The sequence below is a fragment of the Vigna umbellata genome, chromosome 9 (genome assembly GCF_029865625.1).
Source record: "Vigna umbellata cultivar VRB3 chromosome 9, Vumbellata_1.0, whole genome shotgun sequence".
NCBI lineage: Eukaryota > Viridiplantae > Streptophyta > Magnoliopsida > Fabales > Fabaceae > Vigna > Vigna umbellata.
In genome coordinates, this window is record NC_142173.1 from 43,821,150 (window position 1) to 43,839,235 (window position 18,086).

The window sequence follows — 18,086 nt, forward strand, 5'->3', positions numbered from 1 at the left end:
TGTCACAATTTTACTACTGTATTTATAGAGTACAAAGGAGCAGAATACAAAAGGTCAAGGCACTTCCGTAAACCTTAACCTTAAAGTTGGGTTCCCATACATAAATAATAATAATAAACATTAAATTTCAACAGTGATGACCGGCCAATATTCCATGTCCTGATTTTTCTATTTTTGGTTTATTGAAATTTAATTATTGGTGTTACTATTTTCTTCTTTCCGTTGAACGTTGAGACTCTTATTGTGTCATGCCAGTGAGTTGGTGTAGATTTACATAGACTTATTGTTCATTATCCATTGTTGCTGTTTATTGTCTTGTGAAGTTTTGAAGATTAAATTCTTTTTTTATCTAGTCATTGGTCAGTCATACATTTTAATAGGTTCAATGCCTATTTATGCTATGAGTTTACAGTTATTTTGTGCTAATATAAAAGAAGCACTTATGTTTCGTGATTTCCTCTGTCTAATTGCAGGAGGAAATAGTGCCACTGGTGCAATAGCTGGAGGAGTAGCTGCAGGTGCTGCTCTGTTATTTGCTGCTCCAGCAATTGCATTTGCATGGTGGCGTCGAAGGAAACCACAAGAATTTTTCTTTGATGTACCTGGTGAGCTTTCCCTTCCTATTCGAGTTAGTAGTGCATTGGTAGAATAATTGGAGAGTTGACTCCTTTCCTTTCATCTAATTGCAGCTGAAGAAGATCCAGAAGTACACCTTGGGCAGCTCAAGAGGTTCTCACTCCGGGAACTGCAAGTTGCAACAGATACATTTAGTAATAAAAACATTCTTGGAAGGGGAGGATTTGGTAAGGTGTACAAAGGACGCTTGGCAGATGGTTCACTGGTTGCTGTGAAAAGATTGAAAGAGGAGCGCACACCTGGTGGGGAACTTCAGTTTCAGACTGAAGTAGAGATGATCAGCATGGCTGTGCACCGAAATCTCCTCCGGTTACGTGGGTTCTGTATGACACCAACAGAAAGACTACTTGTATATCCTTACATGGCTAATGGAAGTGTTGCCTCATGCTTAAGAGGTATGGCATTTCCTTTTTCCTCCAGTCTTTGGCCTAGCAACAAAATAGAACAGGCTTATGTTAAAAGCCCTTCAGTTTTGCTATGTAGTTATTTTGAATTTAGCTTTTCAGGGATGGAAACAAGTTACATAAGATATCAGTTTGATTTTTTACTTTTTCAACTGTCATGCACTCTCCTTTCTTGATTACCTGTCATTGTCAGTTATTCCTCTCAATTTTCAAATTCTATCAATCCTTGCTACTGGCATTTGAAGTACATAGATAGTTTTAATGTGCTACAGCTCTGGTACGTGGATAGAATACTAATGAAAAAGATAATTAGGGTTTAAATTTGTAAAGACATGTGGATTGGAAAAAAGTTTTCTTGTGTCATCTGTGGTTTAAAAGAGACTTCTTGTTCCAAAGTCCCTAGAGTTATTTCTCTAATATGATGTTAAGGAAAGTGTTAGGTTTCCGATTGAGAAACCTAACTTTCTCACAATATCCAAACACCCAAACAGCACAGAAACAATAAATAACAAAGGAATAGAATGAATTTCTCTGTGAATGTATCTACTGGAACGTATAACGAAATACAATAACGGGAGCCTAATCCCCCTCAACAAGGTTCAAGACCTGTTTTCACAAAAGTGTACGGCTAGCTGCCCTCTAACAAAGAATAGAACTCTATTTATATAAGATCTTCCATCCCGCCTTTCCTAACCGCTCTCTCATTTTCCCGCCTTCTATCCCTTGCCTTAGATCCTATCAGAAAGTAACAAAAGTCACTCTATCTTTTGCTCTCTTTTTTCTTATTCATGTCAACATATACATCAAAACGAGGAATTTTGGGCCACCGTTTTTGGATTAAGTGTTAACTACCATTGACTTCACTTATAGATTTTGTTATCTTCTGGCTTGGAAAATGATTCTGCGCTTGATTTACCATTTCCTGCTGAAAGTATGTATGAAATATAGACTCAGACTAAAGAAGAGAAGATAAAGCACCATAAGATAAAGAAATTGCCCGATTTATGCAAATTGAGTTTGTTAACACTATAGTCATTGAACAAAAGACCCATGATGTTTATTACTGTTGTGTAACATTCTATGCTACAGTAAGTGAAATGAACTTGGTTATACCACATGTCAACTAAACTTGTGCTACTAACTCAGTTCTTTATTTTATTTATGTCAAACATGAGTCTTCTACATTATCTTTCCCTAATTTGTGTTGTCTCATGATCTCGTATTTGCATTATTATAGAGCGTCCAGCACATCAACAACCCCTTGATTGGCCAACAAGAAAAAGAATAGCATTGGGATCATCAAGAGGTCTTTCATATTTGCATGATCACTGTGATCCAAAGATTATCCACCGTGATGTAAAAGCTGCAAACATATTGTTGGATGAGGAGTTTGAGGCTGTTGTTGGGGATTTTGGGTTGGCTAAACTGATGGACTACAAGGACACCCATGTTACGACTGCTGTACGAGGCACAATTGGGCACATAGCCCCAGAGTACTTATCTACTGGTAAATCTTCAGAGAAAACTGACGTATTTGGTTATGGTATAATGCTTCTGGAGCTGATCACTGGACAAAGGGCTTTTGACTTAGCTCGACTTGCGAATGATGATGATGTTATGTTGCTGGATTGGGTATGTTGACTGTAAATGCATATCCTTGTGTATTCGTTAATTACATTTGTTTTCATTCACCCTTAAAGTAGTTTTCTCCTTCCTTCAATACTTCGGACAAGGATGACATAGGACTAGTAATTATGCCCGCAGATGGTAGCATGCAGAACATATTTCAAATTTTCCATTTTTTCCATTTTCTTGCCACCACTGTACTAATTTCAATGCTACTTTTGTGCTTCTAAATACTTTCACTGTTGTTTTATTATTGAAAGTGGTATCTATGACATCAAATGTGGCCTGTTAGGTCTTGCAGGAGAAAACAAGTTCTAACTCATAATACTTTTTTAGTGCAGGCTAGGAAAATTAGGTCAAGGTTAATGTTGCTAATGCTATTAGCAGCTGTCAGTACTGAAATTTACTTAATGCCTATATAATTTATCATGATCTGATTTAGGAAAGAAAAAACAGGCTATGCCTCTAATTGGAAAAGGATTAACATGATGTTGAACATTGACTTGTAGTCATTTGAACTGTGCATTCATGATCTTCCATGAAACAATCACTAGTTTTAAATTATAGTCCATGTTACTTGTCGACAAGAATTTCATAGTTTAGTACTTATTGCTTTTGTCTCTGAAATGCATAATATTTTATAGTAATGTCATGTCCAGATCTGACATAGCTGAGTATGTTGTTAGGTTAAAGGACTTTTGAAGGAAAAGAAGCTAGAAATGCTTGTGGACCCTGATCTCCATAGCAATTACATAGATGCTGAGGTGGAACAGTTAATTCAGGTTGCACTGCTTTGCACACAAGGTTTCCCTATGGACCGGCCTAAGATGTCAGAAGTGGTGCGAATGCTTGACGGTGACGGTTTGGCCGAAAGATGGGACGAGTGGCAAAAGGTGGAGGTTCTGCGCCAGGAAGTGGATCTCACCCCTCATTCCAATTCTGATTGGATTGTTGACTCAACTGAAAATCTACATGCAGTTGAGTTATCTGGTCCAAGGTAACTCTGGCACAATAGTAAGTTAAAGGGAGAAAATAGAATTATTTGTCATTTTTATCAGCTATAGAAGTTTTCTTTCACTCTTGTTCCTTCCTGTAAGTCCAGTCCACTGCATTGTATTCATTTCCATTTGTGCATAAGGGTCGCTTTCTTGAGTTACAATGTGTATCACCTGCTTCTGCTGTAGTTTGATGAAGTGAAATTTACTTAGATTAAACAATTGCAGCAGAACTATGCACACTATCTTTCATACTTTTCTATAATCTGCAATTTTGATGATGATGTTTGTGAAATTGTGGGAGACTTTCCCTGCACCCTTCTTTATCAATATCAATTTTTTTTTGTCTCGAAGAGTGACATACCAATGTTCAAATGCATGATATTTTACATAAAAAAACTTGAGATGCTTATTATGTCATGATAAAGGGCTCGTCTGGATAACCCACCTTCCAAAAATCAACTAGCATCATACTCGATTCATCCATTTTGACATCATTCTTATTGTCAATCCTCTTACATTTGAACACTGGACAAGTAAACAGAATATAATCAACCTTCGAGATCTCTTCTATTATACCATACGTCATTGATTTAAATACAGGATTTTGATCTTTGGATGAAAAAAATTTTGGCGACTCAACTTCAAGGCTGACTCCACTATTTTGTACTGTGTTTTTATAATCCACAGACTTCATATAAAAAGTGAAATTACTAATTTCGCAACATGTACAACATATAATATCAAACATCAGTCCATTTGCTAGTCACATCAAAGTTTCAAGATTTTGAATATTTCAAAACCTCAGCTTTAAACCAAGGTTTTAATATACTATTATGCTTCATCAGCTGTTATTTCTCTGATTGTCTTAGAATGTTCTCTTCACAATGACTTTTTGTGCATATAAGTAAGAGATCACCTCATATGTGTTGTTTAGTATGTATAGATGTGCTTGCAACAATTCATCGCGATCTTTGGTTAGCACATTTACACCTCAAAAGCACCTACTTATAGAACACCTTTCAACCATGATCTAGAAGAAACTCCTATCATATTTGCTTTTGCATGTAATTTGAACAAAACTCAATACTTATATTAGCAATAAAACTCTCAATTATCGAAGCTTTTGAGTGATATTGATTTTTCATGTACTATTTCAAAATCTTCATATAAAGTTCAATATGATACATCCATCTTGGGTGACAAAGGAATTTGAGTAGATGAAGGGGTATTGTAGGGTTCTGTGTGATGAAAGGTGAAGAAAAATGAGAGTGATTTTTATGTGATTGATAATGTGGGAGCAGATGACGAAACATCCTGGTTACACAAGAAGAAAATTGTAAATATGAAAAAATGGTGTATGTTTTTGTTGAAGTTGAATGAATAAAATAGGGGAAATCCAAAAATTAGAGAAGAGGATTTCTATGTTGTATGAAAATTGAAGGGGTTGATAATGGAGTTGAAAAATAGAGGAGTTGTGATGATTGTTTCTAGGTGATTAATGAGAAAAGATATCAATGACAATAGAAGTGGGAAATATCGGAGTTGAGACATGGAGGAAGAAGAATAATACTTTAATAATTTTTTAATTTAATTAAAAAAATTAGCATGTAGCAGACTCATGTAATCAGATGTGGAACAAAATTTATCACAAAGCATAAAACTTAATGTCGTTTGAAATTAGGGACCAAAACCATTGTTTCTCAAAGTAAAGGAACCAAACAATATCAAAACTTTTAGCATGAACTATTTATAACTTTTTGGCTTAATACCTATTTTGATCCCTATATTAGTTAGTTTTGTTCGAAATGGTCTCACTTTTTTGAGATGTTCAAAGTAGTTCATTCTTTTGTAAAAATTGTTCAATTTTGTCCTTTTTGCTAACGATGTTTAAATCGATAATGATGTAATGTCTACCTTAGCCAATATTCAATGAGTTGTTCAGTTTTAAAATACGTGGTAATACCAGCCCAAGTGTTGTGACAATGTTAAAAGTGAAATGGTTTTTATAAAAAGAAATTACAATTAGTTCCAAAGGGATTTGCGATTAGGGTGAAATTGGGTTGAAGAAACTAGTGAAATTGGTGTTCAATTTGGGTTAGTGGTTCATTGAAATTGCATTTGGAAGAGCTTAGGTCAGGGAAGTGTTCGTAACCTCATGTTGTGTTTGTTGGATTTTGGTGTTAGGGTTTAATTGTGCCTTGAATCTGTTAATTTGGTTAAATGTAATTATTTGTTTGATTGGGCATGGGTATCGTGGTTAAAATTTTGTAATTGTGTAGTGAAAGCTTGCTGGTTTGGGTGTAATTATGTTGAATATAATTCGTTGTGGGTTTGTGTTTAATTATGGTTAAAATTGTCACGTTTTGGGGGCTTTTTATTGGTCTTATAGGTGTTACTTTAAGATTATTTAATGGTCCTGGTTTCCATTTGTAGGGTTGGATTTGGGATGTTTAACCAAAGGTTTGAAGTAGTGGTTCACTATGGTGCGACCTTGATAAAAGAGATGCCCTTTAAGTATATAGATAAGGGGATAACTTATTGGGACGTTGACCCCAACAAATGAAGTTATTTTGAAATACTAGGTGCCCTTAAGGATTTGGGGTACGTTGAAATAAATGAGTTATTTTATAGTATACAAACTATGTTATATAAGTTATATGATGATAGAGGTGAAATGAATATGATCAATGTGACAAAATATTTTGGGCAAGTTAACTTGTTTGGTGTACATGGAATGAACAAGCCAAAGGTTGTTGAAAATGATGTGAATGAAGATCTTTATCTTTGTGGAAGACCTTTAGAGAGTGGTGAGGGTAGTGATGTTGATCATTTAGCAAATGTTGAGGATGGTGATGAAGGATTTGTGGAGGGTGAAGCTGAAGTAGAAAATGAGGCTAAGTTGTTGACTGAGGCTGATATTCAGCTACACACAAAAGCTGGAGTAGAGGTAGACAATGAGGATGAAGTGCAGGTGCATATAGAGGTTGGAGTAGAGGTAAACAGTAAGGATGAAGTGCAGGTGCATGGACAGGCTGAAGTGAAGGTGTATAGTGAGGATGAAGTGCAAGTGAACAATAAGGATGAAGTATATATGGAACATCTTAGTTCAAGTGAGATTAATGAGGACGTGGAGGAGGCAGGAGATGTTTATATTGGTTTGAAGGTACAAGGTGATGAAAATGCAGAAGATAGTGATGAAGAAGATAAGGGTGAAGAAAGTGATATTAAACAAAAAGCACATGCTAAGGGGTTGTCGGATGATGAATGAGATACCATGTTGCAATTTCTAAAGCACATAGGGCAAAGTTAATGGCATCAAGTCAACTTGAAGGTGATTTTATAGAACATTTTAGAAGGATTTATGACTATGCGCATAGGTTGTTGAGGTGTAACCCATGATCAATAAATAAGGTTAAAGTACACACTGATAATAGTGACCCAATGTTCCATAGATTTTATGTTTGTATGAAAGCTTGTAAGGATAGTTTTGTGTTGTAGACCCATTACTAGTTTAGATGAGTGTTTTTTGAAAGGTCAATTTAAAGGAGAGTTGGTTACTACTGTTGCTAGGGATCCAAATGACTAGATGTTACCACTAGTGTATGCAGTAGTTGAAGTGAAGAACAAAGACACATGAATGTGGTTTTTAGAGTTATTTGTAGAAGACCTTAGAGTTAATGAAGTTTCTGGGTCATGCACGCGGATGTTTGACTAGCAAAAGGTACGTGTATTACTTAGATTAGTTTTACTTTATTTTTTGTAATTGATGTAGGACTGATTAGGAAATTGATGTGGACAGGAATTGTTGCCAGCTATCCAAAAAATTTTCTTGGAGTAGAACAAAGATTATGCATGAGGCACTTGTATGCAAACTTCAAAAAAAGGTTTTTTGGAAAAATATTGAAGAATCTAATGTGAAGGGCTGCCACAAGCACGTACCCCCAAGCTTGTGAGAGAGAAATGCTAAATATTAAAGAAGTGAATGTAGAAGCATATAAATACCTTATAGCTATTTTCCCGAAGTACACTTTTTTCCTTACATGCATATTAACGAAGCTTTCAAATACCTTATAAATACCTTTTATTATTTTTGTACAACACGTATTGGTAAAGTCTTGGTTCACAAGTAAAGCAATATCTGAGATAACAACATGAGTGAAGCTTTCAAAGTGTTATTTTTAATGCTAGAGGAAAACCAATTATCACCATGCTAGAAGAGATTAGACTTTATCTCATGAAACGGTAGGCCTCCAACAGAACCAAGGTGACATCTATGGAATTTTCTATCTGCCCAAAGATTAAAAAAGACTTGTCAAGGAATTTAATTTATCAAGATATTAGATCCCAAGGTAATAATCTATTGATACTCTTCATTTATGTTCGTGTTCATTTATGTATGATCATATTTAGATTATTTTTCATTTATTTCTTAAAATCGGTCTGCACAAAAGATGTTTGAAATTAGACACGTTTGTGTCATTAGGAACAAGTTCACAGTGGACCTAGACAACAAAGAATGTAGCTACAGGAAGTGGTTGATAAGTGGGATCCCTTCTTGTCATGCTATTGTAGCAATGAACTTCTAAAATGTAGACCTAGAAAAATATATTCCAAGTTGGTTAAGAAGATCCACGTGTGAAGAGACATATGCCTCCATCATTTATCCTGTGAATAGGCACTTGCTATGGGAAACAACAAGCTTCCCATATGTACTCCCACCAATTAACAGAAAGTTTCCTTGGAGGCTAAAGAAAAAACGAAGGTTGGAGCAATGGGAGCTAACGAGAGATGAGACCCAAATGAGTCAAGGTGGCCATAGAAAAAAAATGTAGCATCTGCCGTAAAGTTGGACACAACAAAAATCATTGACCCTTACGTCCTAACGTAACAAAACCATCACAACCACCAATAACAGTAAGTCTTCAATCCCCTCTACCATCATACCCACCAATAAAGCCAAGTCCCCATCCCCATTACCAACACAAGCACTACAACCGACTCCCCCATCCCCTCCACCATCACAGCTACTAATAGCACCAACTCCTCCATCCCCTCAACCATACTTGAAGCACCCCATCCAATGTAAGAATCCATACCATAGTTAACTCAACTAATGAAAAAGGAATATTAGATGTTAGGATAAAAGTTGTTTAGTAGTAATTTCATGTACTTTGATTGGGAACATTATTAGGAAAATTTTGATGTAATTTAATTTTGTACTTTGATTTTGTACTTTAATTTTGTACTTTGATTATGCACTTTGATTATGTAATTTGTAACATTTGACTGAGAATTAACTCATTAATGTTATTATATTATAATGTTATTAAGTGAATTATATTACTACTTCTGTTACTATATTCTCTCAAGTATCCTTGGTATGTATCATGTTGATATACATTAGGGAGCACATTGCGATTTTTTTAAATAAAAGGGGGTAAATGGAACAATCCATAACCCAAATCAAATTTCTTTGATTCTTCATTTCTACTTATTAAAACAGACAATGATACATCATGCACTACATCAACCTACAAACACCATCCTAAATGCATGAACCTAAACATTAACCTTAACATTACATCAACAAAAAATAAAACCAAATTGCCCACCTAAACCCATCAACCTAAGCACAACCACAATATTAAAACTTTTAGCATACTACCAACACACACAACTACAACTAAAAATTTTATCCTTTTATTCAAAACTTGCACTAAATTTTTCAGATCATAAATCCCTTTCCTTTGCCTGGTAATTGTAGCATCTCTTTCATCAACGTTTTCTTTATAACACCACTTGAAAAAGTTACAGGACATTCCATTTGAAGATCCACCTTGTTACTCACCAAAATAACTTCAAAGTCAATATTAATTGTCAACACATAAATCCAATAGATATAACGTGAAAAGAGGTATTCATAAAACCTTGTAGTGACGACATCCCCAAAATTGTCTGTCATCATTCTTTGCAGTTTTGGCCATTTTTGTCTCCTCCAACCACCACCATGTGAAGAATGAGAATCTCCTTGCCCCATGTATTGGAACAAGAAGAAGAACATCGAGAAGAAGTCATACGTCTTTCGACACAAGGGCTTTGCTCAATTGAGGGAAAAAATACAATGAACTCTATAACCCTCTTCATATACGAACCCTAACAGTCCTCAACTAAACTTTAACTTTAAATTTTAACATTGTCACGTTACTTGGGTTGATCTTGCCACTTATTTTACAACTAGACAATTCATTATTGGTGAAGGTGGATATTACGCCGTTAGTGATTTAAACGTCGTCAGCGAAAATGATCAAATTGAACAATTTTACAAAATAAGAGACCACTTTGAACATCTAAAAAAAAGGTGAGGACCATCTTGAACAAAACTAACTAATACAGAGACCAAAATAGATATTAAGTCTAATTTTTTTTTGATAAATTATGGACCAAAAACATATTCAACTCATTATAATTTCATATATAAGCTAAGGAATTAAAAATATATTTAACAAAAACAAAAATACAAAATTTTTCTTATTTTCATGATGATAGATTGAATTTTCTAAATCCACCTACATATAAAGGGAACACTTTCTCCACCTGCGATATTGTCTATCTTGCCCACCTAAGATTCGGCGACACTTGTCGTCGAACAATGTAGTCCTTGCTACATCAACCATTTATGATATTTTTACGAGGATGAAGATTGTAAATATGGAAAAATGGTCTATGTTTTTGTTGAAGTTGAATGAAAAAAGAAGGGAAAATCCAAAAAAATAGAGAAGATGATGGAGTGGTTGTGTATTCTCTATTGTATGAAAAATGGATAGGTTGATAATTGAGTTGAAAATTAAGGAGTTGTGATGAGTGTGTCTAAGTGATTGATGAGAAAAAATATCAATGATAATAGAATATGGAGGAAGAAGAATAATACTTTTATATATATTTTTAATTTAATTCTAAGTTCAACATCATCTATTCAAAAATTGAAATTTTATAAATGACGCATAATTTCCATTATTTTTTATATCTATCATCAACCAAATTGAGATGGGCCATTTCTTCTTGTACCTACCTTGTTTTTCTTCATGGAGACCTATAAAACTCTAAATTTCTAAAATATCTTTCATTACATTGAGTTTCTATTGTTCCCCGCGCACCTCCACATTCCAGGTTTTTCTTTCCCATCTCACATTCAAGTTTTCTTATTCCCTTCTGACTAGAAATGCAACACTCCAACTTCTCATCCTTTCACCCGTTGAGGGATGCTTTTTGTACCAGTAGGGACCGGGCATCAAACAGACCGGACGTCCGCATAACCATAATGGTCCAATCACGCTACCTTGCCGCTCGTCATCAGGAGGGGTTGGGCGTGATAGGCCGGACGTCCGTATGTCCATGATTATCCAATTACGCAACCTTGCAGCTTGCCATCCGGATGAACAACAACTCATATGAGGCCGACCGATCGTATGAGCAAAATTCGGGAGACCGGCCGGCCACATCGCTAATTAACCAGGTTAGGATTTAGATTAAGGTAAGTAGTTGCTAAAAGCTATTGGGCTGAATTTGGGCCGTGATTAACTTTTCACTAATCCCAAGCCCATAGCAAAAACAATAAATACAGATCCAGGGTGAGTGGTAGATAGGTTGCATTTACTGCACATTTATTACTGTTCTATCGAAAAACGCCATTGCTCTCAAACTGACTTTGGCATCAGAGAATCTTTCGCAGGTCTCCCACCCGCTCGCAGAGAAGGAAATCGAGAAGTAAGGAGTGAGAACCGAACGACCGAGAGACGAGAAGAGGAGGACGTGGAGGCATTGGATGACTCAGCCCATACAACCGAAACATTTGGCGCCTACCGTGGGGCCGAGTTGTTTTTTAAACCCAATGCTGACCACGAGCAACATGAGCATGGACGATCCAGTTGAGATGATCAGAATGTTACAGTAGAAGATCGATGAGATGCAGCAGCGCCATGAGGACGAGCTCGCGGCCGTTAAGGCCGAGTGTAAGGCGCGAATAGCCCGAGAGATTGCTGGAAAGGGAGGTGAGGAGGAACGGGCACATGAGAAGGGAAAGGCCGCCGTGGAGGATCAGACCGAGCACAATAGCGGACGCGATAAAACTTGGAAGTTGACGCAGTCCGAGGCCGAAGGAAGTAAGGCCAAATCAATACACGCAGAGAGCGCCGCGGGGGAAGCTAATGGATGATGGTGAAGCCTGAGCCCTCGTCCACACTATTACTCCCCTTTCTCCAAACAATCATGGACGTTCAGATATCGGAACAATTTGTTGCGCCACAATTTAAAATGTATGACGGGACCACGGATCCCGAGGCCCACATCAAGGCTTTCTCGAACGCGATGGCGTTCAGGACAGGCAATGACGCCATCTGGTGTCGGGCATTTTCGTTATCATTGGAAGAAGAAGAATTGAATGGTTCAACTCTCTTCCCCTCAATTCTATAGAGAATTTTGTCGGCTTAAAATGCCTGTTCAATCGGCAGTTTGCCGCCAACAACACTCAAGACCTAACCGTTTTCGAGCTGGTCACCCTGAAGCAGGGCAAGGAAGAAACGCTGGGAGCGTTTATGGATCGCTACCAAAAGACCGTGCGACGAGTGAAGGCATTGAGCCCAAAGCTTGCCCTACATTACATCCTCCCCGCCCTCAAGCTAGGACCGTTTAAGGACAGCGTCTGTCGACGTGCCCCCAAAACTATGGAAGAGTTGAGGGAGCGGGCGACGGACGGAATTAGGGTGGAAGAGATGAAGTTGTCATACAAGAAGAAAAGTTAGGAGCAAAGGGGGGAAAGGGCAAACGGGGGAAAATCGGGCGCCTCGACAGGAAAACCGGGCGGGCTTAGATAGAAGGAACCGCGACGAGGACCCCGCTTCCAGCAATACACTCCCTTAAACGCCCCCAAGAGAAGATCCTCCGGGAGGCGCTAAGCACGGATTTGCTCTCGGAACCCATGAAGCGGCCTACTCCGTCAGGCGTAACAAACACTGCGCATACCAAGAGAACATGGGTCATACTACTGAAGAGTGTGTGACTCTAAAAGACAAAATTGAAGACCTAATCCGGGCGGGGCAACTCAAAATATACGTTTGAGTTGACCGTCCTCAGGCACCCGTAGAGCGACCCAGTCCGCGGCAAGCATACAGACTCGACAGGTCTAGGAACGATCGGACCGATCGCTTGCGCTCAGAGCAGCGACGAAGTAGAAGCCGCAGTAGAAGCCGCAGTAGAAGCCGCGATTGTCTTTTGCGATCCTCCGTGCACTCGATGGACAAGCCCCGTCGCACGATGTCGCCTATCACGTTTTCGGACGACGACTTCCACGCCCCCGACGTTGACCAAGACGATCCGATGGTGATAACGGCAGAGATCGCCCGGTACGGTGTTAACAAAGTCTTGGTAGATCAGGGGAGTTCGATGAACATCCTCTACTGGAAAACCTTCCAACAGATGGACATATCGGAAGACCTCATCGTTCCCTATAACGGGTAGATAGAAGGCTTCGCAGGTGGGAAGGTAGACACCCGAGGCTATGTGGAGTTGCGCACAAGATTGGGGACTAGGCGGTCCAACGAGGAGAAGAGGGTTCGGTACTTGCTGGTAGAAGCCAACACCTCATACAACGTATTGCTGGGCCGACCGTGCCTCAATGCTTTTGGAGCGATCGTTTCCACTCCCTACCTCACTATGAAGTACTCCACGGAGAAGGGAATCATATGCACCGTCCGAGCGGATCAGAAGACAGTCAGGGAATGCTACGCCGTCGGACTCAAACTTTACACCCGATAAGGGAAGAGAAAAGCGACCGATTCCGAAGTGGCCATGGTCGACCTTGATCCAAGGACGAACACGGAGGACCGACTGGAACCCATAGGAGAAACACAACCCATCTTAATAGGAAAAGACTCTTCCCAAAAGACTACCATGGCGAGGGGCCTAGAGCCCGAGGTAGAAAAGGAGCTTAGGTCACTCTTGTGGAAAAACCGAGACTTGTTCGTGTGGACAGTGGTTGACATGCCGGGGATCCACCCCTCGGTCATGTCCCATAAATTGGCATTGTCCAAGAAGCCCGCCTGGTGGCACATAAAAAGCGACGAATCGGCGAGGAGAAGAGCAAGGTCGTCGAAGAAGAGGTGGGTAAACTAAAAGAGGTAGGTTTTGTCAGGGAGGTTACCTACACCACATGGCTAGCCAACGTGGTGATGGCAAAAAAGGCCAGCGGGAAGTGGTGGATGTGCACTGACTACACCGGCCTGAATAAGGCCTGCCCAAAGGACACACACCCCTTGCCAAGCATTGACGCTTTGGTGGACGGCGGCTCCGGTCATCGGATGTTAAGTTTCCTAGAGGCTTACTCAGGGTACAACCAAATTCCGTTGTACGGGCTAGATCGGGAGAAGACGACCTTCATCACTGAGAGGGCGAACTTCTGTTATGAAGTAATGCCTTTCGGCTTGAAGAACGCCGGGACCACCTATCAGCGATTGATGGATAGGATCTTCAGGGAGCAAATCGGCCGGTGCATGGACGTTTACGTGGACGACATGGTCATCCGCTCGGCGGACGGCAGGGGTCACGTACGGGATCAGGAAGTTCGGGATGCGACTGAATCCGGCCAAATGCACGTTCGAAGTAGCCGTTGGAAAATTCATAGGCTTCATGCTTACATCCAGAGGGATTGAAGCTAATCCTGACAAGTGCGAAGCGGTGTTGCAGATGAAAGACCCGACAACTCTTAAGGAGGTCCAAAGACTTGTCGGTCGACTCACGACATTGTCGCGATTCATCCCAAAGCTTGTCGAGAAGGTCAAACCCGTCCTACGAAAGATGAGGAAGGGGGCCGGCTCCGTATGGGATGCCCAGTGTGAGCAGGCATTTTAGGATGTTAAGACCATCCTGCTAAACCCACCAGTGATGAACCGCCCCGTGCCAAGAGAGGATCTACATATCTTTTTAGGCGTATCAGAGTCGGCCATCAGTGTCGTGCTAACGCAAGAGCGGCCCCAGCCAAGGCTCGTATACTTCGTTAGTCGTACCCTTCTGGACGCCGAAACTCGCTACCAGCAAGTGGAGAAGGTGACGCTGGCTTTGCTAAATGCATCTCGAAGGCTCTAGCCGTACTTCCAAAGTCACCAAGTGATCATCAGAACCGATTTCCCCATCTCTAAAATCCTCAGGAAACCCGATCTGGCGGGACATGTTACCAATAAGGAGTATTGGTAAAACCTGAAGATGTGTTTTGATAATGCTGCAACTTATAGATTTTGGATGTAGTAGGAAAATATTTAAAAAAGCAACTTGTAGATTTTGAATGTAGTAGGAAAATGTTAAACATTGTAATTTTTACTAGTATAATCGATCATGGTTAAGCAATAATCGATTATCACAAGTCATACTTGAATAATCGATTATCACTTCATATAATCGATTATCATTTTTTGAAAACTCTGTAATGGACTTCGTGTGTCGATAGTTGGAGCAGACTCTCTTCAAGTTAGCAAGGTACTCTGCCTGGTCTTGTGTAAGGAGAAGCTTGCGAATCGTTGGTCGATTGCCGGAGCGGTTCTCTTCAAGTTGGTAGAGTAGTTCTTTTCGTTTTATTCCTGTTCATTTGATTGTAATCTGTTAAACCATTTTTAGTGGAACTGTTAATCACTATTTATAGTGATTAACGACTGGACGTAGATTCTGTTGAATCGAACCAGGATAAAAATATCTGTGTGATTTTTCTATTCTCTACACTCATATTATTTTACGTATATCAACTGTTTGATTAATTTTCTGAAAGAAAATTATTTTTACTAAAAGGACCAAATTATTTTTAATTGTGATCGAACACGCTTTCCGCTATCTGAGTTTTAATTCCGCTGCGCTATACTCTTCGAAAAATACCCCCTTCGATACCAACAATTGGTATCAGAGCTTGCTTTGATAGTTTTTCAAATTTTTTGAAAATGGGCGGTCATAACCAAGTTTATGCCGAGGGTGCTTCTATTGATAGACCTCCTTTGTTTACGGGGGCAAATTATGCGTTTTGGAAAATAAGAATGTAAATATTTTTAGAGTCAATTGACAGAGGCATCTGGGAAGCTGTACAAAATGGTCCTTATATTCCTAAAAATACAGTTGATGGTGTGGAAGTAGAAAAATCATATTTTGACTGGACTGTTAAGGAAAATAGACGAGCCCAATTTGATATTAAGGCTTGGAATATAATTTTATCTGCACTAACCATTGATGATTTTTTCAAAGTATCTGTTTATAAAAGTGCTCAGGAAATGTGGAAATTTTTAAGAGTCACTCATGATGAAGTATTGAATGTGGCTAAGTTGACTTGTTTGAACTCATGGTCTACATCAAACTCCTCAAGCTCAAGCGATTCTAATGAGCAAGAAAATCTATGCTTGATGGCCAACGATAAATCATCTGAAAGCAAAATCTTGAAGGAAAAGAAGGACTATCAAGGTTCCTCTTCAAGCTTCAAATGTTATGGATGTGGTGAAAGAGGCCATGTGAAAGCTTATTGTTCAAGCAACAAAAGAAGTAAAGAAAGAAAAGAAAAGAAAATTCACAAGAAGAAGAAGGTTCGCATTGCTTGGGAGGATAATGCATCAACCACCTCTAGGTTCAAGTGATTCTGTTGAAGAAGTAAACTTGTGTTTGACAGCTAATTTTGATGATGCTGGAAGCCAAGTAAGTAATTCTAGCTATGAATCTAGTGAATTTGATGTACAAAAGGCTTTTCTTGAATTGCTTGATGAATCTGAGAAATTGAATGCTGCTCATAAAATTTTGAAAAAAAAATTTAAACAATTGCAAATTAAATATGAGAAAGCATTAGATGAAGAAGTAAGTTTGAGAAATAAAATTTTCAAGTTGGAAATGAAAGAGTCTTCAAATGTTGAACATCCTGTTGAATGTCTTTCATGTAAGAGTCATATGCTTAATATTGATATTCTTGAAAATCTTCTTGAAGTTGCAACTGGAAACAATAATGTTGAAATGCCTATAACTGTTAGAAAGGTTTATAAAAACAAAAGTGTTTTTAAAAGTAAGAACAAAATTAAAAGAACCCGTAGGGTATGGGTTGAAAAAGGAACTGTGTCTTATAGAAACCCAAATGTTGTCACATGCTTTTATTGTATGAAAAAGGGGCACACTTCTAACAAATGTAGAATTAAACATTTTGATGTTCCAAATGGAAAATATGCTTGGATTCCTGTTATAAAGTAAATTGTCTCTAACCTCAAAGGACCCAAATGAGATTATGGGGACCAAAACTCTATTGTTTTGTTTTGCAGGTTAATTTTTTCAAAAGGAAAAGAAGACTCTATGGTATCCTGATAGAACCCAAGAACATAAAGGAAGCTCTTCAAGATGATAAGTGGTGCGTTGCTATGCAAGAAGAGCTAAACCAATTTGAAAGGAATGAAGTCTGGGAACTTATTCCAAAGCAAGATAATTATCAAGTCATAGAAATCAAATGGATATTCAGGAATAAGCTTGATGAGGATGGAAATATCACAAAGAACAAAGCAAGGCTAGTTGCAAAGGGCTACTGTCAAGAAGAAGGTATAGACTATGATGAATCATATGCACCGGTAGCCAGGTTAGAAGCAATTAGATTATTACTTGCATATGCATCTTTGATGAAATTTAAACTATATCAAATGGATGTAAAAAGTGCTTTCTTAAATGGTTTTATAAAAGAAGAAGTGTATGTTAGTCAACCTCTTGACTTTGAAGATTTTAAATTCCCTGATCATGTTTACAAGTTGAACAAGGCCCTTTATGGTCTTAAACAAGCACCTAGGTCTTGGTATGAAAGACTTAGTACCTTTTTAATTGAAAATGAATTTTCTAGAGGAAAGGTTGATTCAACCTTATTCATTAAGAAAGTAGGAAAACACATTTTAATCGTGCAAGTTTATGTAGATGATATCATTTTTGGGTCAACTGATGATTCTTTGTGTGAAGAGTTTGCAAAAATAATGCAAGGTGAATTTGAGATGTCTATGATGGGTGAGTTAAACTTTTTCTTAGGACTACAGATAAAACAAATGAGTGGTGGAACATTCATCTCCCAAACTAAATACTGTAGAGAAATTCTTAGAAATTTTGGTATGGATAGCTGCAAGGAAGCTAGTACACCCATGTGTACTTCATGTTATTTAGATAAGGATGAAATTGGAAAAGGAGTGAATGAAACCATGTTTAGAGGCATGATAGGATCCTTGCTATACTTAACTGCTAGTAGACCAGATATTATGCAGAGTGTTTGTGTTTGTGCTAGATACCAAGCTGATGAGTCGTTATTTCTTTAATTATATTTAGTTTATTGCACTTAAATAAACCAGGGAATTGTGTTTAATTGTTTGTTATTTCCCCGTTTTTCGAATTT

At 38.4% G+C, this 18,086-nt stretch overlaps 1 protein-coding gene across 1 annotated transcript; it reads left to right on the plus strand.

Annotated features, from left to right (window-relative positions):
* Positions 1-54: 54 nt before the first annotated feature.
* Positions 55-4,014, plus strand: LOC148193646 (somatic embryogenesis receptor kinase 2-like). The gene is made up of 4 exons (XM_088098624.1): positions 55-605; positions 690-1,031; positions 2,278-2,672; positions 3,353-4,014. Exons 1-4 carry the CDS (start codon positions 386-388, stop codon positions 3,665-3,667), a joined length of 1,272 nt encoding a protein of 423 aa, XP_087954750.1. The 5' UTR covers positions 55-385; the 3' UTR covers positions 3,668-4,014.
* Positions 4,015-18,086: the final 14,072 nt, after the last annotated feature.

Excerpts from the sequence above, each read along its gene's own strand:
- LOC148193646 (XM_088098624.1), top strand. The coding sequence starts at position 386 with ATGCCTATTTATGCTATGAGTTTACAGTTATTTTGTGCTAATATAAAA. Across the intron at positions 606-689 it reads ATTTTTCTTTGATGTACCTG|CTGAAGAAGATCCAGAAGTA; the intron begins GTGAGCTTTCCC and ends ATCTAATTGCAG. Across the intron at positions 1,032-2,277 it reads TGTTGCCTCATGCTTAAGAG|AGCGTCCAGCACATCAACAA; the intron begins GTATGGCATTTC and ends GCATTATTATAG.